Source organism: Ochotona princeps, chromosome 8 (assembly GCF_030435755.1).
Source record: "Ochotona princeps isolate mOchPri1 chromosome 8, mOchPri1.hap1, whole genome shotgun sequence".
Taxonomy (NCBI): domain Eukaryota; kingdom Metazoa; phylum Chordata; class Mammalia; order Lagomorpha; family Ochotonidae; genus Ochotona; species Ochotona princeps.
Genome location: NC_080839.1, coordinates 50,080,411 through 50,104,794, shown reverse-complemented (window position 1 = coordinate 50,104,794; position 24,384 = coordinate 50,080,411). Strand labels below are relative to the sequence as shown.

The 24,384-nt window shown below is 39.2% G+C and overlaps 1 protein-coding gene across 1 annotated transcript in view; it reads left to right on the top strand.

Annotated features, from left to right (window-relative positions):
- DYNC2LI1 (dynein cytoplasmic 2 light intermediate chain 1) overlaps positions 1-24,384 on the top strand; it is a 39,555-nt gene that overhangs the window by 6,008 nt on the left and 9,163 nt on the right. Inside the window, exons 3-10 of the mRNA XM_012926242.3 lie at positions 3,905-3,939; positions 6,928-6,997; positions 11,777-11,865; positions 17,028-17,214; positions 18,054-18,122; positions 18,742-18,819; positions 23,470-23,546; positions 24,064-24,134. Of these exons, the coding sequence (XP_012781696.1) occupies positions 3,905-3,939; positions 6,928-6,997; positions 11,777-11,865; positions 17,028-17,214; positions 18,054-18,122; positions 18,742-18,819; positions 23,470-23,546; positions 24,064-24,134 (676 nt within the window). The remainder of the gene's footprint in view (positions 1-3,904; positions 3,940-6,927; positions 6,998-11,776; positions 11,866-17,027; positions 17,215-18,053; positions 18,123-18,741; positions 18,820-23,469; positions 23,547-24,063; positions 24,135-24,384) is intronic.

The following is a 24,384-nucleotide window of genomic DNA, read 5'->3' as shown; positions in this document are numbered from 1 at the left end:
ATGTTGAGTAGCAGTAGCGAGGTTACATGTTCAACCAGGTAATGTCCAGACAGCTTGAGTAACCCTGCTAAGATGTCTTAGGTAGAAGGAAAGCAGAGTATTGCAAGTGAGTATTCTAAGGAGAGGATGAGGAAGAACATATGAGATAGCTGTTGCAGTAAGTGGGAGAGAAAGCATTAGGTACGGGTACTTGGATTGCCTGTCAAAATTAATGCTGTTGTGATGATTGCAATTAAGAAGTTAGGAGATATGAATTTGCTCTGTGTGTATAACTTTTCTCCATCAACACTTACATCACCACATGAGTGCAATGTGGAGAAGAAGGTGACTGGGTTTTTCTGGAGTTTTTTTTTTTTTTTTTCTGGTTGATGTAACGTCAAGTGAAAAGCCAAAGCATGGATGATATTTGCAAAAGATGGTCGTTATGATGGACTGTGGACTCTATAAAGTGAAAAGGGAGAACAGTGAAAGTAGGAGGGGGCGTATGCTGCAGAACTGCAGAAATGTTGTTGGTAAGAGGGTGATGCAACCTTTGTAATCTTTCACCATAGCTAACAGTTATGTGGGGTTGGGGGAGAGATAATTGGGTGATGTGTTATTTATGAGCATGATTTGGGAAGTGGGACAGTTTCCAATGGAGAAATGACCGAAAATATACTCTTGAAAGAGACAAGTGACCAAAGTTGAGGGAAGGGAAAAGCCTTGATGAGGAGGCACACAGAGACATCAGGGTCCTAGATGGGTTGTCCATGGCCCATGTGCTGTGAAATTAACAAGAGTCAAGACCACAGTGGGGAGAGGAATGGAGATTGGGAGCCAAAAGAAATAGCTGTGCCGATGGATTGGAACAAGCCTCTGAGGTTTTTCAAGGCAAGCTAAGTAGTTGCCTGCCCATGGTGTTGAGGCACAGTGGGAGCCCTACAATAACATGGGGTGGTGGGAGTAATTAGCTTTCTTTATCAGAGGCTTCTTTAATTTGAAAGTTCATCAATGAGGAGTGAGAACTACCAGTATCATGATTTCTTTGGGTTTGTTTGTGCAGAGGAAGTACTTCAGAGACAGATTCTTTTCAGTTAAGGCCTACAGGTGGAGAGAATGTTATGGAAAGAATAAGAAGCTGGAGTGTTGGCCAGTCCCAAAACTAGAGTTTCAGAAGGGCAGAAGTTTAGAGAAAGGGGAGGGGATTGAGAGGGTAATTGGGGCCCATGAAAGGATTTGTAGATGGTTATAGAGCTCCAAGCTCTGAGGATCACAGGTTCCTGGACTGCTAAGGTGACTGAGGCAGTGGAGGGAAGATGGGCTTCACTTTAATTGTCCTAAATGAACTTGTAGATCAGTGCTGCTTAAATTAAGAAACCCTAGAGTTCTGTGTACACCCATTCTGGGGACCACAGTTTATTAGTAAACTAATTTAAAAACTTTTGATTGTTATTGTCATGATAATGTTAAATTTGATTTCAGTTCCAAGTTTCTTTATTTGGAATTGTTAGCACATAGTGCTATCCACTTATGACATTATAATTAAAATGATTTGAGTAGGTGCTGAGATAATTTGAGGAATTTGGTGAGATATCTAAAATTCCTTCTAATTATAAATTATAGCAATTCTGATTCAAAACTTATGCATAGAAAATATTAAATAAAGACTTTAAAGAATATGCTACATATGATACATGTTCAGTGTAGAAAATTAGGAAATCCTGATTGTCTTTGAAAACATTACCTGCAAATCTGTCAGCCAGAAGCAGTGTGTGTAGTTATGTCAAGGTGACATGGAAAGATCTTTGTAATTGAAACCAGGAACATGCCAATCTATTCTAAATGTCTTAACATGTAAGTGTATTTCTATATTGTCATTATCTTCGTTTCAAGATTTATTTTTATTTATTTGAAAGGTAAAGTGACAGAGAGACAAAGAGAAAGAGATCTTCCATCTGCCGGGTTCACTTCCCGAGCTTGCTAGGCCTTGCTGAAGCTAGGAGACAGGAATTTCAATCACATCTCGCATAAGGATGGCAGGAACCCAAGTACTTGGGCCATCTTCTGCTGCTTTTCCAGACATGTCAGTAGGGAGCTGGATTGGAAGTCAAAAAGCCGGAACTCCAGTCACTGCTCATGTGGTATGCTGGCATTACAGGCCACGTTTATGCATTACGATCAACACCAGCACCTACATTGTTATTTTTAGTAGTTGCGTATTATTTCTTTCTGTGGGTTACCATAATTAATTTATCCAGACTCCTGTTTCAGGACATCTCAATGGATTTTAGTTGTTAAGGTAGATAACACAACATCTAATAAACATACTCCTGTAATATGTTATCTATGTCATCCCAGTGATATCATTTTATTTTTGTTTTAGGTTTATTTATTGGAAAGGTATAGTTACAGAAAGAGGAAGAGACAGAGAGATACAAATAGCTACAATAGCTTGGGATGAGCCAGGTCAAAGTCAGGAGCCAGGAGCCTCCTCCAGGTCTCCTATGTAGGTGCAGGAGCCCAAGGACTTAGGCTATGTTCTGCTACTTTCCCTGATATATTAGCAGTAAACTGGATAACAAGTAGAGCAGACAGGATTCAGATTGGTGCCTGTCTAGGATTTTGGCACTGTAGATTATTGCTTTATTCACTATGCCACAAGGTCAGCTCCTTCATTGATTTCCTTAAATATCTCATTACAAAGAATTTCATTCAATTTGTTCATATCAGACAAATAATATGGAATAACTTAGTATCATTTTTGGTAAAACTCTAGGTTCTTAAAGATGTATTTATGTATTTTGAAAGAGTTACAGAGAACTAGAGAGAGAAGCAGAGAGATCTTCCATCCCTGGTTCACTTCCCAGGTGGTGGCACCAACCAGCAGTGAGTCAAGCTGATGCCAAGAGCCAGGAGTTCATCCAGGTCTTCCACACGGGTGATAGGGGCCCTAAAACTTGGGCTATCTCCCACAGCTTTTCCCAAGCCACTAACAAGGCGCTAGATTGGAAGTGGAACAGTTAAGCCAGCCCATGTAGGATGGTGGTATAATAGATAGCAACAAGTGTAGCTTGTTGTGCCACACACACTAGCCCCCAAAACTATAGGTTGTTTTTTTTTAACCTAAAAAAACATGGTAAAATGATTTGCTTTTGGCAAAAACAGAGTTTCCCAAATTCTTTTCCTTAGAGCCCAGAGATTTCTTCCAGTAGAGCTTTCCCTTCTGTTCCGGTTTCATCTCTGTTTGCAAGGGATCATTTTTGTTTGTTTGTTCTAAAAAAGAAAAAAGAAGCTTTACTGTTTAAACCATGCCTTTTAGTATTAAGTAAAGCCCTGAGTTGGTCCTTTTAATGTGAGATGAGTTTCCAGATTGCCAATAAAGATGGGAACAGAATTGACATTTCTTGAATCTTAAAAAAAAAAAGTGTAATAAGTACGTCCTCCAGAATCAAAATGAACCAAGCACACTAACCCACTATGAAAAGCCTGCTTTGCACATATTTGCGGCCTGTCCTTTATTTCTGTGTTATCTTTTCTCTATTTCCACCTCAACAATTGTAATGAAAACATTTCAGAAGACACTCATCATCAGCTTAACCAGCAATTAGCATTAATGAGTACAGAAAATTTAAGACAGCTGCCAAGTTGACCATTAAAGTGAGGTATGATTTGCTAATATTTGTCATCTGTAGGACTTCATAATTATAATAATAGCAGTGTAGTTACACTGTGATGGAAAGTTGACAGTTAACTTTTCCCATTTGTCAAACTTTAGAAGAATTCTGAAAGTTTCTAGTCTTCAGTTTCCAGGTAACTTATCATTGAAGAGATTAAAAAAGCTATTTTGAGCCATAATTATGAACAATAATAAAAATTTTACATATGGATGACATTAACACAGTATTCTTTCTTTTTGAATTCCCAGGGAAAGACTACTATTATTCTAAGGTGTCTTGACAGGTAAGTATTATGTTAACTTTAGACTACATTTATGCTTATTCTGGTTATTTTAGAGCAAGATAGATTCTAAAAGATAGATGGCAGGTGAAGTGAATCCTTAGTGTAACCTTTCAGAGCTCATTTAAAGACAAAACTAACAACAAACCGAGGCATAGCAGATTAATGCTGGATTTCCTGTTCAAGAGGAAAATGTTGTCATGATTTCCCATGAAATTGTGCAGTCGTGTATTTTTTTAAGCACAGCATCAGTCCTCAGATTGAACATTTTACCATTCTTTCTGTATGTCTTCATACTTCTGGCTGTAGATGCCTGCCATCACATTGTTTTTAGGATCATGATTGACGTGTGTTGCAGGAAGTTGTCAAGAAGGCTGTCATGGACATTCCTTAGGACTTTTTCAAAGGCATCGAAAGAGGTAGAATTGGGTGTTAAGGCCAGAGAAACATCACTTAGTTGCAAAATATTACTAGAGAATATAAATAATAGAATCCTGGATTTGTTTGATTCCTTTCACCTATGAAATTGTCTCTGACAGGTGCTAACTATCATAGTGACACCTTGTTCATCTTTCTATCTCCAGAAATCATGGTTGTCTTTAAGCAGTGTTTAAATATTTCCTATTATAAACAGACCATCTAATACAACATTAGCATAGGGTAAATACTACAAAATACCACACTGAGTTTAAGAATATTAATGTTAATTCCTTTATAGGCTACTCATAAACATTTTCTGAATTATGGATTAACAGAACTTGTAAATTTTGTCTTAAAAGTAACATTCTGGGCCCGGCGGCGTGGTCTAGCGGCTAAAGTCCTCGCCTTGAAAGCCCCGGGATCCCATATGGGCGCCGGTTCTAATCCCGGCAGCTCCACTTCCCAGCCAGCTCCCTGCTTGTGGCCTGGGAAAGCAGGAGAGGACGGCCCAATGCTTTGGGACCCTGCACCCGCGTGGGAGACCTGGAAGAGGTTCCTGGTCCCGGCATCGGTTTGGCGCGTACTGGCCCGTTGCAGCTCACTTGGGAGTGAAACATCGGATGGAAGATCTTCCTCTCTGTCTCTCCTCCTCTCTGTATATCCGGCTTTTCAGTAATAATAAAATCTTTAAAAAAAAAAAAAAAAAAAAGTAACATTCTGATTCCTGAAAGAAAATTTCCATCTTGTGGGATGTCTAATAACCAAACATTTTATATATATATATATACACACACACATATATATATTCACATGTATATGCAAGAATGAAAGTCAACATATTTAATAAACATGCAGATCACAATATTTTTTAAAGATTTAGTTATTTTTTAATTAGAAAGGCAGATTGATAAAGATAAGGAGAAACAGAGAGAAAGATCCTCCATCCTCTGGTTCACTCTCCAAGTGGCTGTAATGGCCAGAGCTGAGCCTATCAGAAGCTAAGAACTAGGAGCTTCTTCCAGGTCTCCCCTGTGGATACAGGGTCCCAAGGTTTGGGTCGTCCTCAATTGCTTTCCCAGGCCACAAACAGGGAGCTGGTAGGGAAGTTGAGCAGCTGGGATACGAACCTGGCACCCATAAGGGATCCTGGCACATGCAGGGCGAGCACTTTAGTCACTAGGCTATTGTGCTGGGCCCCAGATCACAAATTTAAAAGTCATTTCTGGGGCCCAGCGGGGTAGTGTAGTGGCTAAAGTCATCGCCTCGAACGTGCCGGGATCACATACGGGCACTGGTTCTAATCTTAGCAGCCCTGCTTCCCATCCAGCTCCCTACTTGTGGCCTGGGAAAGCAGTCGTTGAGGATGGCCCAAAGCCTTGGAACCCTGCAGCCATGTAGGAAACCTGGAAGAGGCTCCTGGCTCATGGTTTTGGATTAGCTCAGCTCCAGCTATTGTGGCTGCTTGGGGAGTGAATCAGTGGACGGATGATCTTCCTCTCTGTTTCTCCTTCTCTCTCTATGTCTGACTTTACAATAAAAATAAGAAAATCTTAAAAGAAAAAAACAAGCCAAAGTGCAGCTCACCCCTTATTCTAGGACAAGCTGCAAAAAAAAAAAAAAAAAAAAAAAGTCACTTCTTTTTGTTCTACAACTTCAAAAGAGATGCATACCAGCAGTATTCACCTTTGAAAAGTGAACAGATCTGTGTGCTACAACATTGATGAACGGTGAGGCCATTATGCTAAGTGAAATAAGCTAGACACAAAAAGACAAATACTGTATCATTTCACTAAGAGAAATCACTTCATAGAAAGAGAAAATAGAATGGTGGAGATTTTAATAGGTATGGAATTTAGTAAGTATGGAGTTTCAGTTTTCAAAATGAAAAAGTTCTGGATATTGGTTGCACATTAATGTGAATATACTTAATACTATATTAGTACACTGAGAGTGATTCTTACCATATAAAAATTAAATATATATATATATAACATAAAACTGATTACCAAGGAACATATGGTACAGTACAAAAATTAATCCAATCATTTTAATGTTTCTCAGTCCATGTTGATTTTTTTGTACTTTTTAATGTAATTTGCTTATAACTCTCATTAGCTAAATGATGCCCATGTTTGAGCTATGATTTAGACAGGGGACTATATAAAAGTCTCCCACTGGTATTCCCTTCCGTGAGCAGTCTTGAATGTCCCAGCATCCCCACCAGGACTGGGCATAAACCTGATGTCAGTGCTTCTCACGCAGCCCCAGTGCAGCAAGCCTGTGCTGCCAGGGGTGGTGGCGCACTATCCCCGTCACCCTTTCGCTCAGCAGTGCCTGTAGGGGCTACCAGTTCACACCTTCCTTTGCTTCTGCAGCTGCCACTACAGTCCACTAAGATGGTTTTTTTTTTTTTAAGACTTGCTTTTTATATCAAATCTTTTTCATGTTTACCTTAATGCTATTATACATAGGCAGCTTCTTTGCTAATAGATTAGAATGATTTGGGTAAGAGGATAATGGATAAAACTAATACCCTCCACCATGGTAACGCTGTTTGCCTTTACTGATCAGGGATGAGCCACCAAAACCAACCTTAGCTTTGGAATATACCTATGGAAGAAGAGCAAAGGGCCACAACACAGTGAGTGTCTTTTTAAGTATTAATGCTCTGCTCTCAGATGGGGAAATAATGACACTGATGTCTGAAATTTTCTGTCCTACCTACCATCAATAAGCATATCCAATTATCCAGTTATATCTTCATGGCTTTGTGCACTCAAACTTCAAATGCAATTCAGATGTGAATCCAATCTAAATGGAAAATATTTTCCCCCTCTCATTTTTTATATCTAAAAATGCTAGAATATGATCCCTTTGTAACTTTAACTCTAGATGGTTCTTTGGATCACTTATGTTAATAGTGTTAATGTAACTTTTCCTTTTTTCAAATGAGAACAATTTTGTGGGTTACTATCTAAAAATCTAAATATATGAGCTTCACTTGTGAAGTATTTATGGAAATACACTATCCAAAACCAAATTATTAGTATATTATCAGTGTTTTTAAAGATCTCCCATCTGCTGATCTACTCCCTAAATGCCCCTGACAGCTGGGGCCAGAATGAAACCCGGAACTGGGAATTCAGTTGGGTCTCCCGCATGGGTAGCAAGGACCCAGTCATTTGAACCATCACTTGCTGCCTTTCAGGATGCGCATCAGCAAAAAGAGTGACATTGGGAGAGGGACCTGGGACTTGAACTCAGGCATCTGAACTTGGGGTACGGGTGTCCCAAAAAGTATCTTCAACATGGCACCCAACACTCATCCCTACATCGTTAGCATTTTTAGAGGTGCATCTTATAGCACAGCGAGTTAAACCATCCCTTGCGATACCAGCATCCTATTTTGGAGTGCTGATTCTAGTCCTGGCTCCTCTGCTTCCAAGCCAGCTTTCTCCTAAAGCATCTTGAAATGTAACAAACAATGGTTCAGTTGCTTGGACCCCTGTGACCCATGTGGAAGACTGGTTGGCATGTCTAGCTCTTGCTGTTGGCCTGATCTAGCCATAACTGTTGTAGGTGTTTGGAGAGTGAATCCAACTGATGGGAGAAGAGCTCTCTTGGGGACTGGCACAAGGGTCCAGTAGGCTAATCCTCTGCCCTGTGGTGCCAGCATCCCATGTGGGCACCTGTTTGTGTTCCAGCTGTTCCACTTCCCATCCATCTCTCTTCTTGTGGCCTGGCAAGGCAGCAGAGAAGGCCCAAGTTCTTGGGACCCTGCACTCCCGTGGAAGACCTGGAAGAAGACACTGGCTCTAAAACAGCTCGCCTCTGGCCATTGCAGCCATTTGCTGAGTGAACCAACAGATAGAAGACCTTCTCTATATATTTCCTTCTCACCATAAAATCTGTCTTTCAAATAAAAATAGATCTTTTGGGAAGGAAAATCTCTCTGTCGTCTGGGCACCTTGCCACCCAATTCTCTCCCTCTCTCGTTCTATGCATGTTGGTCTTCCTTTCATGCAAATGAAGATAAATATTTTAAAATTAAATAAGGGAGGGCCTGGTGCAGTAGTCTAGTGGCTGGAGTCCTTACCTTACATGTGCTATCATCCCATATGGGCACCAGTTCATGTTCCAGCTGCCCTACTTCCCCACCCAACTCTCTGCTTGTGGCCCAGAAGAGCAGTAGAGGATGGCCAAGGCCTTGGAACCCTGTAACCATGTGGGAGACTCGGATGAAGCTCCTGGCTCCTGCCTTCAGATCAAGTCAGCTCTGGCTGTTGCAGCCACATGGAACGTGAACCAATGGATGGAAGATCTTTCTCTCTGTCTCTCCTTCTCTCTGTAAATCTGACTTTCCAGTAAAAAAAAAAAAAATCTTTATAAATAAATAAGGATGAACTGGAACTGTGGCATAGCAAGTAGAACCAACTGCCTGGTATGACAGCATTTTGTAGGGGCATCAGTTCATGGTCATAATCCTATTTTAGCGTGTTTTTGTGTCCCTTCAGAGGAATGTTAGATACTATTCAGGAGGCTAGGGAGCAGGTAGAAGAATTTGAGAAGAGAAATTCCTAAGTAGGATCTCTTTTGAGATGAGGGTCTGTGGTGCGATAGTGTAGTAGGTTCAGCCTCTGCCTGTGCTGCCAGCATCCCATATGGGCACCAGTTTGAGTCCGGGCTGCTCCACTTCCAATCCAGTGTACTGATAGTGTGCCTGGGAAGGCAGCAGAAGATACTCTAAGTGCTGAGGCCCCTGTACCCACACAGGAGGCCCAGAAGAGGCTCCTGACTCCCGACTTTGGTTTGGCTCAGCCCTGCCCATTGTGGTCACGTGGGGAGTGAACCAGCAGATGGAAGATCGATGGCTCTCAGTGTCTTTCCTTCTTTGTAAATGTCTTTCAAATAAAAAAATTTTTTTAACAAAAGAAATTGTCACATGAAAAGGAGTCCTTTCTAAGCACATTTGGATCTGTGGAGGGAAAATCTATAGAGTAGAGGGTCCTATTCCTCCCATAACAAAGACATTTTTATGGATTGTTATAGACCCAATGTTTGCTCATTGACGGTTCACAAAGAATCACAACTGCCTGTTGTGTGTTCCTGCATTCAACAACAAATTTGGTCATAAAAACTGTGAAATTAAAAAGACGAAAGCAGCAGCAACATATTGAGATGTAAGAGAACTTTGTTTTTGTGATTCACCCGAATTCTGATGTAATAAACCTTGAGATGTAATTGTTCTTTTCAGTTGAGATCCTGAAACAGCTTTCATAAACTTGACTTTTGAAATGAATTCTAGAGATTTCCCTTCCTCAAAGTTAATTAAGAGAGGTTTTCCAGAGACAGGTGGTGTGGCAGAGAGAGTTAAGCTGCCAGTTGTAGTGCCAGCATGACTTGGCAGAGTGCTTGTTCCAATCCCAGCTGCTTCACGAACAGTCCAACTTTCTGTTCCTGTACCAGGGAAGGCAGCAGCAGATGACCCAAGGACTTGAATCCCTGCCCCTAACATGGGACACCAGGACAGTGTTACTCCTGCCTTCAGCCTGATCCAGATCTGGCTTTTGGAGCCATTTCAGGAGTGAACCAGTGGGTGGAAGATCTTTCTCTCTTTGTCTCTCCCTCTTTCTCTATAACTCTGCCTTTTAAATAAAATTTAAAAATACACAAACATCTTCAAAACAGATTTCCCCATTAAAAATTTTTTTTCTCACAAATATTATTGATGCAAATATCAACAGCTGAATGATTTTGTAGATAATGACGTGATAATTTGCCAAAAATATAAATCACACTCATGTGAAATTTGCTGTAGGAGCAGTGTAAAGCTACAGCCTAAAATGCCAGCATCCCATGTGGGTGCTTGTTTGTGCCCCAGCTATTCTACTTCTGATCCAGATTCCTGCTGATGGCCTGGAAAAAGCAGTGCAAGATGGTCCAAGTCCTTGGGTCCCTGTCACCCACATGGGAGACCTGGAACAAGCTACTGGCTCCTAACTTTGGCCTACCCACCACTGGCTGTTACAACCATCTGGGAAATGAACCAATGAATGGAAGACTCTCTCTCTCTCTGTCTGTCTCTCTCTCTGTCTCCCTCTCCCTCTCTGTAACTCTAGCTTTCAAATAAATAAATATTTTAAAAATAACACAAATAGTGCTGTATGTTCCAGATTCATGATAGCAGATATATAAAAATTCAGGTGGTCTTTTTCCATCTGTTTCTTTCTCTAGATGTTTTGTTATGCATATTATTCCTGGAAACGTCCTGTCTTTCTTGATGTTTCCTCAGAGTTCCTAATAAAAGCACTTTTTTTTTTTTTTTTTTTTGTCGCTCCAGTGTCTAGGGGAAAGCAGAGCCTTTGCTGGCCAGCAGTCTGGGAAGGTTCTCGTGGAATAGATGCTCTTACTTGTAAATTGCTTCACTGCCTCGCCCTGCCAAGTCCTAGCAGAGTCCCGTGAAGAGCAGCAGTCTCTGCCTGGTAGCCCGGGCACACTCCCCACGGCAGTTAGGCTGACTGTTGTTCCTACTTTGCCTCAGGTCGTCTTGGTCTGCCACCAGTTTTGCCTCGTGGTTCTCCCTATCCTCATGCCTTTTCTGTAGTTCTAATTCATTTTGTGAGTTTCTTTTGTCCTAAGTCAGAATGCAGATTCAACTATTTTACTTCTGTCTAGTATTATGAATTCCTTCAAATCCAAGTTTGTTCAACTGGTTAACTTTATTTGAAATTTGTGTAAATGTATGCTAAATGTGGTGTTGATAAAATCAGAATTGCTTGTATCTTCTATTAAGGTAGAAATAGAATTGGCATTTATGGATATATTTAAATCACATATTTTTAATGTTTTTCTTTGATCTTTTGAAAAGATGCTGTGGTCATTTTGAAGGATGGGAAATAGAAAAGAGAAAGAAAGCTTTAAAAATATGCATCTATTTATTTTACTTGGAAAGGAGAGAGAGATACACAGCACTCTCCCATCTACTGGTTCGTTCTGCAAATGCCTGCACTAGCTGGAACTGGGCCAGAGCAAAGTAGGGCACCCGGGGTGCTGGCATCCTGCACTGAGCCTGTGTTTGATGCCTGCCTCTGGCGTCCTGCCATTGTAGCCCATGGGTGGCAGCAGTCTGTGCTCAAATAGGTTCTTGCTACCTACATAGAAAACATGGATTGAACTCCCAGTTCCTGGCTTCAGCCCACTCCAGTGCTGGTCATCGCAGGAGAGTAAGCTTGAGGATAGGAGCTCTCTCTATGTTGCTCTTCGCTGTCTCCCCAAAATAATTCACTCTAAAGAATAATTCCCTACCTATAAAACTGTGTCACATAATGCAATGCAATCAATAAAAAGAAAAAAGAATAATTCACTAGAATTTAAAACTTAAAACTTTTAATATGTAATTTTTTAAAAACTTGTTTTTCAGCCTAAAGATATTGCTCACTTTTGGGAACTAGGTGGAGGAACCTCTTTATTGGACTTAATCAGCATACCAATCACAAGTGACACCTTAAGGTAAGCAAGTGAGCTTTGAGAGGGGCTCCAGGCGCACAGTGGTGTCCACAGGGTGGATTTGGGCAGGCTTTTGTGGGTCAGAATTCCAAAGGACGGGTTTTCTGTTACTGAAGGATTCTGTCTGTTTCCCTTCTGTGTGTTAAACTGCAATGCTTTCTGTATTTTTTTGTAACTGTAATGTAGTTTACTTTCTTTTATCTATTACAAGAACAATGTATGCTCATATAGAAAACTTAGGAAAAGTACTGAAAAGTACAAAGGGAAGCCCATACAGAATCATGTAAGAAATAGCCACTGTTGGGCCCGGCGCTGTGGCCTAGCAGCTAAAGTCCTCGCCTTGAAGGTGCCAGGATCCCATATGGGCGCTGGTTCTAATCCCAGCAGCTCCACTTCAAATCCAGCTCTCTGCTTGTGGCCTGGGAAAGCAGTCAAGGATGGCCCAAAATCTTGGGATCCTGCACTGGAAGAGGATCTGGGCTCCTGGCTTCGGATTGGCGCAGCACCGGCCGTTGCAGTTACTTGGGGAGTGAATCATCGGACGGAAGATCTTCCTCTCTGTCTCTCCTCCTCTCTCTATATATCTGACTTTGCAATAAAAAGTAAATAAAAAAAAAAAGAAATAGCCACTGTTAATATGTCAAAGTATGTCTTGTAGTCTTTCTAGCGTTGTAAATATACTTGGTACGAAACTGGGTGTTTTCTGTGTGCAGTGAGCTGTTTTCATACACTGAGCCACCTTTTCCCTATGACATTATTTTTCAGAACGTGGCATTTGGCAGCTCTCTGGTTTTTCATGTGCCTGTCTTTAATGGAGGCATGAAGTTGGCTAGGAATTAGGGAGGTTCGTGATGGCATGTTAAGTTGAGACAGCGAGGGTAGGTGACAGTGTTGGTGGTCGACACAGCAAGGTTGGGCAACACCTGCAGGAACCAGAGAGCTACTGCCTAGGATGGCCAGAGGCTGAAAGGGTGGGAACTCTTCCAAAGTTAGTGCTTGTTGAGTTAGTGCTTGTTGGGCCCTGACTTGTTGCAGTATTCCTTACCCCTTCCCTAGACTTCTGGCCTTCTGGAACTGACCGGCTCATTGAAATGCTGGGTTTGGCAGGAAGCCCAGTCTGCCCACAGCCTCCTCCATACCTCACTGTGTGCGGCCTTGGCCTTCCTGTGCCTGTGTCTCTAGGGCAGCTGGAGCCTGCTGTAGGAGAGAGGATCAAGGTTAGAATGAACAGAGGGAAAAGGGGTTATGGGCCCCAGTCCAAAATAGATTGCTGAGTAGTAAAAGAATTCATGGAAAATATCTTCACAGCTAATGTAGTTGCCAACCTCAGAGCATTTTTGGCTGAAATTAGTTTGGCACATAATTTCCTTCCATTGGACAAAGCCCAGCATCCTAAAAGAATGATATTGGTAGATGCTGTTAGATACTGTTACCTTTGTAATAACTTCACAGGGTTTTAAAAAGGTACTTCAATAAATCTACAGAATAAGGGATTAACAAATAAGTTTATTTTGGTAAAAAAAATGTTCAAATTCATACATAATTTTCTTATAATGTGTATTTTCATGAACTTTTTGAAAACCTCCCTCATAGCTACATGGAACATTTCCACAGACTTGAATTTTTAACAGAGCAATTCCTGTGGCTTTTAAGAGTTCTTTTTAAAATAAGATTTTTAAAATGTCATTTGCTATGAAATATGAAAAGTAAACAAGAATTTCCAATGCACTGGAAACAAAAAAATTGATTTTGTAAAAACATTGAATAACCTTTCTCTTTTGCTTATGATAGTTACTTTTCATTAGGAAAAAATATATAGTATATACATTTTACCACCATAAAAAAGTTATAATCATCTTTCTTTCTCCAAACATAACCATACTAAAATCCTCAAACTAAAATTTTTTTTTTTTTGCTTACTATTAAAAATGTGTGTCTAGAAACAAGAATAATGGTGTGCTACAAACCACTGCTTGCAACGCCAGCTTCACATGTCAGAGCACTGGCTGAGTGTCCTGGCTGCTCCACGTCTGCTGATGTGGCTGGGAAGGCAGCGAGTGCTTGGGTCCCTTCCACTGATGTGGGAGACTAGGATGGAGTTCCTGGCTCCTGAATTCAGCCTAAGCCAGACCTAGCCCATGTGGCCACTTAAGGAATGAAACAGCTGATGGAAATTTCTCTATTTTTAATCTTTTCTCTCTCTGCCTTTCAAGTAAAAGGAAAAAATATATATGTATATGTATTTTCTTTCTAAAATGTCTATATTATGTTATTTTCACAGTTGAGCTTATTGTTCATGAGCTTATTAAAATAGCAGAAATTGTTCCCTTGACAACATAATTGCACAGGGATTTTATAGGTTATTAGTCTCAGCTGCTCTACTTTTAATTCAGCTCCCTGCTGATGTGCCTGGAAAAGCAGTGGAATATGGCCCAAGTCCCTGAGCCCCTATGCCCAATTGGGACACCCTGAAGAAGCTCTTGGCTTCTGGCTTCACACCAGCATTACTCCTGCTGTTGTGGCAATTTGAGGAGTGAACCAGCAGATAAAGATCAGTCTCTCTCTGCATCTCCCTATCCTCTGGTACTCTGCCTTTCAATTAAATAAATAAATCTTAAAAATACATTTTATTAATTTAAAAGGCAGGATGGCAGAGAGAAGAGACAGAAAGGGAGAGAGAGAATGAGAATCATTCATCTCCTTGCTTACTGCCCAAATGGCTGCAGAGGCATGAACCTGAGTTTCCACTGGAGTTGCCTACATGGGTGGCTGAGGCCCAAACACCTGGGGCCATCTTTCACTGCCGTTTGGGGGCACATTATCAGGGAGATGGATCAGAAACAGATCAGCCAGGACTTGAAGACTGCCATCATAGGTGGCAGCTTAACTCACTATACCACAGTGCTAGTCCTAGAAATGTTGGTAGCTGAAGCATTAAAGACTACTTTCTGAATTTATATGAGCTGTGTATTTAGTTACTGTTTTGCTTGAACTATATAAAGTATGGCTAGTATACTTGAACTAAGCAAAGTAACTCAATAGTATATATTTTCTTACTTTCTTGATTTCTACTGGCAGAATCCCTCCGCTGATAATCTAGGACATGTTGGCCTTTGTGCTTTTTCATACCATGACCACTTGCTCTCGGATTTGTTTGCTTTTTATTTTGATAAACTAAGCATAGCATAAAGTTTGCCATCTTAGTCCTTTGTATTTTCACTTTAGCCATCTCCACCATCCATCTCCAGAACTTTTTTCACCTTTCTAGACTCTCTGTCTATAGAAACAACAGCCCCCAGTTTCCCCTTTTCCAGTTCTAGACAACCATCAAGTTGCTTTCTCTCCTTCTAAATTTGACTACTCTACTTCCTAACAGAAATGAAATCCGTTTTTTGTCCTTTTGTTATTGGCATGTTTCACTTGCCAGTTGTCAGAATTTCCTTCCTTTACAGAAGATTTTATATATATATTTATAATTATATAAATAAGACAAATTATATAAAGAAATTAAGATATGTTTATAAAATATATTTTATATATACATATTTTATGCACACACACATATACCACTGTATGTACATGCCATGTTTTGTTTATTCAGTTTATCCATCGTTGGATGTTTGGGTTGTTTCTACCCTTTGACTATTTTGAACAATGTTGCTGTGAATACTGATATGCAAGTATTTATTCAAATTCCTGCTTTCAGTTCATCTTGGTATATTCCCAGAAGTGCAATTGCTAGGTCATATGGTAGTTCTGTGATTAAATTTCTGAGGAACTGCCATATGGTTTTCCATAGCCAATTATACTACTTTACATTTTTACCATCAAAGTTTTTCAGTTTCTCTGTATTTTCTCAAGTGCCTTATTTCCTGGATTTTTTTTTTTTACAGTAGCTCTCACACTGGATGTGATGTAATACTTCATTATAGTTTGGGTTTACATTTTCCTAACAGTGGCATCAGGTGCATATGTTCTTTGGTGAACTGTGTGGTTGGGTGCCTTGTCTGCTTTTTAAATAGGATGTTTTTTGTCGCTGAGTTCAGATGAGTTCCTAAACAGAATACAGATGTGTGTGGTGGTGCCAGTAATTTGCGTCTAGTGTTAAGGGATGTATTTTCAGAGAGAATAATATAACAGATAAAAACAGATAGACATGTAACTTAGGGACTGTAAAACTTTACTGGTTATTTTGTAAATCTGTACCTCAGATTTCAAATCCATAAATGGCCATTATAACATCTAGGAGTAATACTGTGAGGATTGAATAAAGTAGGCAGTTCTCTTACAGGATCTATCAGTAACTCTATTTCGTCTTCCCTTACCTGACTACTGTGTTGTCACTGCTGGTCTTCCTGATTTTACTTCTTTTCTGTAGAGAAAATCGAAGTAAAAAGAAGTAAAACTGGATCTAAATACAATGTTATTGGACCCAACTGCTTGTAGGTTCTCTGCTTGAACTGCATTATTTTTAGTTCAAACAAAAACTGGTGCCAACCCATTGTGGGTTGCAACACTTAAATATCACTAGAGAAAAACATTGGGAAAAATAAGATTCTTGTTGTTATTTTAAAATAATGCTATTTTCTTCTTAATGTGTAGTGTTAATATTCCTAGGTAAATTTCAGCATGCTGATATTTCTTTTTTTTTTTTTTTTTTTCTTTCTTTTTTTTTTTTTATTTTAAATTCATTAATTACATTGTATTATGTGACACAGTTTCATAGGTACTGGGATTCTCCCCACCCCTCCCCAAACCCTCCCACCATGGTGGATTCCTCCACCTTGTTGCATAACCACAGTTCAAGTTCAGTTGAGATTCCCCCATTGCAAGCATATACCAAACATAGAGTCCAGCATCTTATTGTCCAGATAAGTTCAACGGCTTCTTAGGTATACACTCTCTGGTCTGAAGACAGAGCCAGCAGACTATCATCCCGATCAATTAAAAGCTCCAACATACCATCAGCAAAAATTTACATCACCATGGAATTAATTGACATAGTAACGAGTAACCAATATGGTAAAAGTAAATGCGATTTCTTATCCACCTTCTGTGACCACCTCATTGACATTTCAATTTAGGTTTATACACAACATATAACTGATATTTCAAAATGTTATTTTATTTGGAGTCTTTTTTGAAAGATGTTTTTATTTCTTTAGGACATTTTCTGTTGTTCTTGTTTTGGATCTTTCAAAACCAAATGACCTTTGGCCCACCATGGAAAATCTGTTGCAAGCCACAAAAAGCCATGTAGACAAAATGATAATGAAGCTGGGAAAGACAAATTCTAAAGCAGCTTCTGAAATGAGACAGAAGATTTGGAGTAATATGCAGAAAGATCATCCAGTGAGTTGCTGTTGGGATTATTCTTCAACTTGTTAGCCTAGTATATACTTAAGATAACATCACAAACAACTTCTTTAGATTTTTATGCATGACTTGGAATTCATTTGATGTAGATGAACCTGTTCACTGGAAAATTATAGCAGTTTACTAAGACGTCAGTAACAGCAAAACAAGAAAAAGGATGTCTTCTGTCTTTTAGACGTCTACTGTGCTTGTTATGGCATATCACACCAATTAAAAAAAGAGTTTTACAATAGTTTGCTATTGATTTTATAATCTCTGTACAATGAACATGAAAAAACAGACTGTAAAAAATCATCTGGCAGAGACCAGATGATGCTCCACATTTAAACAAGGAATAGAGCTTTAACATAAACTTCACCATCTCTGTATTTCACATTCATTTAGTGTCTATCACATATTCATTATAACTTGATCATGACAAATTACATAAACATTATCTAGAAATTAAAGAGCAGTGTTTTAAATTGTCCTGAGTTTATATGAATGTGTTTTGCATAGATAAGGTTAAAACAGGACAAATTGGTGTAGTTTAGATGCTGTTGCATGCAATGAGCAGTTAGAATAAAATAACAAACAAAATATATGTATCAGGAAGATGTTATATTGTATATTAAAATAAAAAATATATTACTTCAGGGAATCATCTTTTCTAGATTTACACTTATGAAGTGTAGCTTAGTAAGTGGAAACTAAGAAATTCCATTGTAAGCAGATAAGATCAACATATAAAAAGATACTAAAAATGGCTTATTTTTAGAAGTAGCAATTGCTAAGCAGATAGCAAAAAAAAATTAAAATACTACGTTTGTTCACAGGATCGTGAACTCATTGACCCATTTCCAATACCTTTGGTCATAATTGGAAGTAAATATGATATTTTCCAGGTAAGCTCTTCTACTTCTAGCTGAGTTTGTTTTGCATGCGTGAAAATACTCTAAGGGAGAGGTGCCAAAAATAATGATAAAATAAGAAAAATAGCTCAGAGGAATAGATTAAGGCGTCACACAGCTTCAAGAATTTAGAAAAGAAGATACAGTTGGGACAGAGAAAATAAGGAAGTGAATGTGGTCGTGAGCATGAAGATTAAGTAGAAGATTCAGAAAATGAATCTCCAGCCCAGTCACTCGGGGATAAGACTTACTGCCCAACTTTTCAATTGAAGAAAGAAGAAAATTAGTTTCTTCTTATCTTTGCTTGTCAGAGAATCCTCGGGGTATTCCACACTATAAAACGTGGGCTTATGTCTAAACTCTGTTGAGCTAAGTGTTTAAAGAAAAAAAGATCTAATAGCTCTAGCTGTCGGAGGCCGCAGCCATTGCTGGAGTCCCTATAGAAACAGATAGGAAGCTAATAGAATGCTACTCCTCGTGGCTGCTTTAGAAAAATAAGAAATGATTTTCTACTTTTAATCATTTGTGTCTTTCTACTATAGATAATTTTGTTCTCTCCACTTGCTTTTGTGTTTTTTTTTTTTCCTTCCTTTTTAACAACCTGTTTCCACAGGATTTTGATTCTGAGAAGAGAAAGGTCATATGCAGCACTCTGCGGTTTGTCGCACATTATTACGGAGCATCATTAATGGTTTGTGTTATCTCCTGTTTGGGACTTGAATGGAGAGTACCAATTTGAAAAAATTAGCAACATGATGCACAATGACAAATGATAAATTTTAGATTACTAATGAAGATTCTCCCATTCTTGCCTTTCCCACTTCCAAAGACACCCTCTCCCGTAATTAGAAGGACACCCTGCTAGATGGCCTCATCTTTCTTTGGAGCAAAGCTTTTAAATGGCTTATATCTATAAACCCCAGTCAAAGCTAAAGCAATAAATAGACTATTTATTTCTAATTTCCTCTTGAGAATTACAATATACATTCCCTTAAAAGAACAACAACAGCAAAATGTGCCCTTTTTTGACTTGAAAAAGTACTACTTGGTGTAGGAGTTTAAAACCTAGCTCTGAAGGCATGTTCCCTTGGATTCAGATTTCCAGGTCACTGTTAAACGTGTGATTGCAGGGAGGTCACTGAATGTCACTTGGCCTCAACCCCCTCCAGACTACAAGGGATAAAAGCAAGACCTTCCCTTTAGGATTGTTGTGAAAATTAAGAGGTGCCAAATGTGAAATACTTAGCACAGGTCCTAGAGCAAAGAGTTACTCAATAAATATTGGTTATAGTAAGTGCTGTTACCAGTGTCTCCCTTGGCAGGGACAAATGCTCCTGGATGTTCTTTAGTGTAATAATATGTGAAAGCATTTTTATTTTAAAAACTTCTCCTTCACGTTCATTGGGCTCTTTGTTTATTCAAACCTGTGCACTCAAAGGAACCCTGAGACAACACCGTCTGTCTAACCACTTGCATTTGTGGCTAGAATATTATGACCGGAAGTAATATACATGATATGTATTTTTAGTTTTTATATTTTCAGGGCATTCCAAATGTATCTCCCTGTATACATACATATATACATATATATATATGTCATGACTTGTGTTGAGCTGTATTTGCTTACATATTAGGTTAACAGAGCAATTTGGAAAATCTTCTTTACTCTTTGGAAAAGATGTGGGGAAATCAAAGTGAATGACCCATTGTAGGAATAGAGGCAGAGATCTTGCAATTCTTTATTTTTGCCATGAGAGAAAATCACACATTTAATTCTAGTTAAAGCTAGAAAAAGGAAATCCCTAGCTTTCTTTTTATTAAAAGATTTATTTATTTTTTTAATTGCATAATCAGATTTATAGAGAGGAGGAGAGACAGAGAGGAAAGTTTTCCTTCCGATGGTTCACTCCCCAAGTGACTGCAACGGCTGGTGCTGAGCCAATCCAAAGCCATGAGCCAGGAGCCTCCTCCAGGTCTCCCACACGGTTGCAGGGTCCCAAAGCTTTGGGCCGTCCTCGACTGCTTTCCCAGTTACAAGCAGGGAGCTGGATGGGAAGTGGAGCAGCCAGGATTAGAACCAGCGCCCATATCGGATTTTGGCATGTGCAAGGTGAGGACTTTTAGCCACTAGGCCACGGCGCCAGGCCCCCTAGCTTTCTTTTTAAAATATTTATTTTACTTATTTGAAAGGCAGGTTGACAGAGAGAGAAGGAGAGCAGATCTATCCACTGATTCGCTGCCTAAGTGACCATTATGATTGGGGCTTTGCCATTCCAAAGTTAGAACCCTGAAACTCTGTCCAGGTCTCTCATGAGTTGGGAGGGGGCCAAGCACTTGGGCCATCTTCTGTTCCCCTCCCAAGCACGTATGGGATGGATCAGAAGCAGAGCAAGTGGAATCTGACCTGGCTCTCCTGTACAGCAGACCAGTTTGATAAGCTTTAGTTTCGCCCACTGTACTACTTTGCTCGCCCCTCATCTTTCTTTCTTCTTAATTAATTAATTAATTAATTAGCTAATTAATTTTATTGCAAAGTCAGATATACAGAGAGGAGGAGAGACAGAGAGGAAGATCTTCCGTCCGATGATTCACTCCCCAAGTGGCCACAACAGCTGGTGCTGCGCCGATCCAAAGCCAGGAGCCAGGAGCTCTTCCAGGTCCCCCACATTGGTGCAGGGTCCAAAGGCCTTGGGCCCTCCTCGACTGCTTTCCCAGGCCACAAGCAGGGAGCTGGATGGGAAGTGGAGCTGCCGGGATTAGAACCGGCACCCATATGGGATCCCAGCGTGTTTAAGGTGAGGACTTGAAGTGCTAGGCCACCACGCCGGGTCCATGGCCCCCTTATCTTTCTTAAGGAACAGGTCACACTTGATAATTAGGCAGAGTTCAGTGCAGTATATGGGTGGGATATGTGTATACATTTAGATGAAATCAGATTAGCCTTCTCTACAGACATTTGCAATTAACCACAGTCCAGAAGACCCTACCTTGAGAAACTGGAAAAGGATTTGAGAATGGCTTCTCAGCTTTCAGTAAGCCCAAAGGGACAAAGGTTGAGTTTATGGGAGCATTTTTGGACAACAATAAAGCCTTTCTAGTCTTACAAGGCATGAAGAGCGGAGTTGAAATTAATAGCCCCAAACCTTATTTGACTTGGAGTCTTACTGTATGTATTCAAGAACCTAAATTAGGTACTATTTCGCAGGATTCCATGATTTTCAGCAATTTCTTTAGTGCTGTCATTGACTCTTTATAATTCAGTAGAGGATCATGACAATATTATAATCAACCTAATAATGTATATAAAACCAGAAAATTGTTACCAAGTAGGACTAGAGAAGATCCACCAGGATAATGGGAAGCTTAAAATTAGAATTTGAGAGCACCAGTATAATATCAAGAATAATATCATCTTCAATTTGATAATTCTCTTTAAATAATTGAAGGACTGAGCTATGGAAACCAAATTAATTTTTTGTTTTCCTAAGTTAAGAAAAAAGAATCACTAGAAAGCATTTACTCACAATAAAAAAGAGCTTTTCAACATCATCCATCATGGGTCAAAATCAAAAATATTTGACCAAAATAATTGTGCCTGTACTATACACATATGTACTTTTTGTTGTGTTTATTTCCTGTAGCATTTATAGTGTATTAGCTATAATGAATGCCCTGGAGATGATGAAAAGTATATTGGAAGGTTATAATGGCTGTATGCAATATTTATGTGCAAGTAGTATACCATTTTATGTAGAGATTTAAGCAACTACAGATTTTACTATCTGCAGGGGATCCTGGAACCACCATTATCTGAAAGCAGAGTGAGTTACTGAGAGGCCGCGAGTTCGCAGGCCTTGAATTTCTTTAAGCAGAAGGTCTATAGCTGTTTGTGGAGATGTTTTAGAGACAATTGATGCAGCGGCTAGAAGAATTGGATTAGAAAGCAACTAATGTTCTCCCAGCCCTACATTCTTTTACATTAATTTGTTAGTAGCTTTTTTCTCTCCATAACAGAATAGGAAATAAAATAAAATTAAACAGAAGAGTCATATTTTGAAAATCAGTTTTTGCTAACATATACTTTAAACACCCCAGTAGATGCATTAAGTTTATTTCAATACTTTATTTTAAATAACTTTATCAGATCTTATGTATCTACATGAGTGTTTTCCTTGGAATACTTTGGGAATCTGTTCTTAATCAAAATAAAGCCTGGTTTGTGGAATTACCATTGGAACCAGAAAAACAGATCTTTGCTTCATAATTACATTTCATTATAGCCAGGGATGTTTTTTTCCATCTCTCTCCTATATCTTAGTCATTCTTTGGCTCTGAGTGACTTTTGGTATCTCTAAAAATCAAAATTAGGGGCTCGGCATGGTAGCCTAGTGGCTGAAGTCCTCGCCTTGGACACGCCAGGATCCCATACGGGCGAAGGTTCGAATCCTGGCAGCTCCACTTCCCATCAGCTCCCTGCTTGTGGCCTGGGAAAGCAGTCGAGGAGGGCCCAAGGCCTTTGGACCCTGCACCTGTGTGGGAGACCTGGAGGAATTTCCTGGCTCCTGGCTTTGGATCGGCATAGCACCGGCCATTGTGGGGACTTGGGGGAGTGAATCATCGGATGGAAGATCTTCCTCTCTGTCTCTCCTCCTTTCTGTATATCCAGCTTTGTAATAAAAATAGATAAATCTTTTTAAAAAATCAAAATTAGAACATTTGTAGGGTGAGCATGAGCTATAACATCCCAGCTGAATTATGAGTAGTACCAACTACCTTCCTTCTGTAAACTGGTCTGCATATGGCAGTCCTGGTTTTGTTTGATCACAGAAAACATTCAAGCTCCAAAAGCGATTTAGAAGAGAATTTCTAAAAATTCATTTTCAGTGTCAGTATTGTTGCATAGGGCTGCAGCTCTCTTATTGATTGCTTTGAAGATCGCACTATGCCCTTGGATGTAAAAGTTGTTTTTTTGCTTTGTAGCTCTTATGTTCTAAGCAACCCAATTGCATTTTGGAAATTTTTCTTTTAGGCTCTTATTAGAATATCGTTACACACATATATACACACACCATAAACACACACACACTTTGACACTGATTGTGGCCCCTTTGAGTATTGCTGAAATGATTAGTACATAATTATATGAAAGCCCTTTTCTTATCAAGCACTTATGAAGTTTGAAGGAGGAGTTTTGATCATTGTCTTTAGAAGCATATGTATTTATTGGGAAAATAAATCATAATTCTCTCTTCAGCCCGTACTTATTCAAAGCCATATATATTTTGCCTATTTCTGTAATTGGAAAACAGAACATATAATGTATTCTTTCAATTTTTTAAAGTTTACCAGTAAGTCAGAAGCTCTGTTACTAAAAATACGTGGAGTTATCAACCAGTTGGCATTTGGCATTGACAAAAGGTAAAATATTTGTTTATCGTTGCATGTTCTTTAATAGTGTTTGGCTCGTTGGATTATTGTTCTCATCAGGAAAATGCCTCCCAAAGACTCTTCTGAAAAGAAACACTGCTCTGTTATCTCTTGTTTCTGTCTCAGTACTTGAACAAAATGATAATATTACATACATTCTCATATTTCTTTCCCCCCTATTTGAACAGCTTTTCCTCTATTATGACTTTGTTATATCAATTATAAGTAGAATTGGAAATTTCACTGTGTCTTAGCTTTGCTGCTTCTCTCAGTTTTGATTTAACATGGTAACATGGGTCTGTTGCCTTTGCTTTCTGTTAAACATTCATTAATGCTATACTTTAATTTTTGAAATCACTTGAACTGAATTCACTCATTCTTTAGGGGCCATGATCTCATCAGTGGTTAGCTGTAAGACGTGATCCTCATGTTTACCAGAGTGTGGCAGCATAGTCAATTGTTAAACTAAATTGAATTTTTTTTTTTTTTTTTTTTGTGCTCCACGTAGCAAATCGATATGTGTGGATCAGAATAAACCACTGTTTATCACAGCAGGATTGGATTCGTTAAGTCAAATAGGTTGGTGAACTTATTAAGATTGTTCAATCTTTTTTTTAAATTGCTTATTGATTTTATCCTACTTCGTGTTCACTTCATATCCAACATGCTACCATTTCTGGTTTTGTTATCACTTGCTGTTCCACATGTGTTTGTTTGTGTGCCTAGTATTAATGCAACATACATCACGTTGACATATTTGTGATGGAAGGGATGTTTCCACATAAGGGACTTTTTCCATTAAAAACAATTCTGTGTGTGTGTGTGTGTG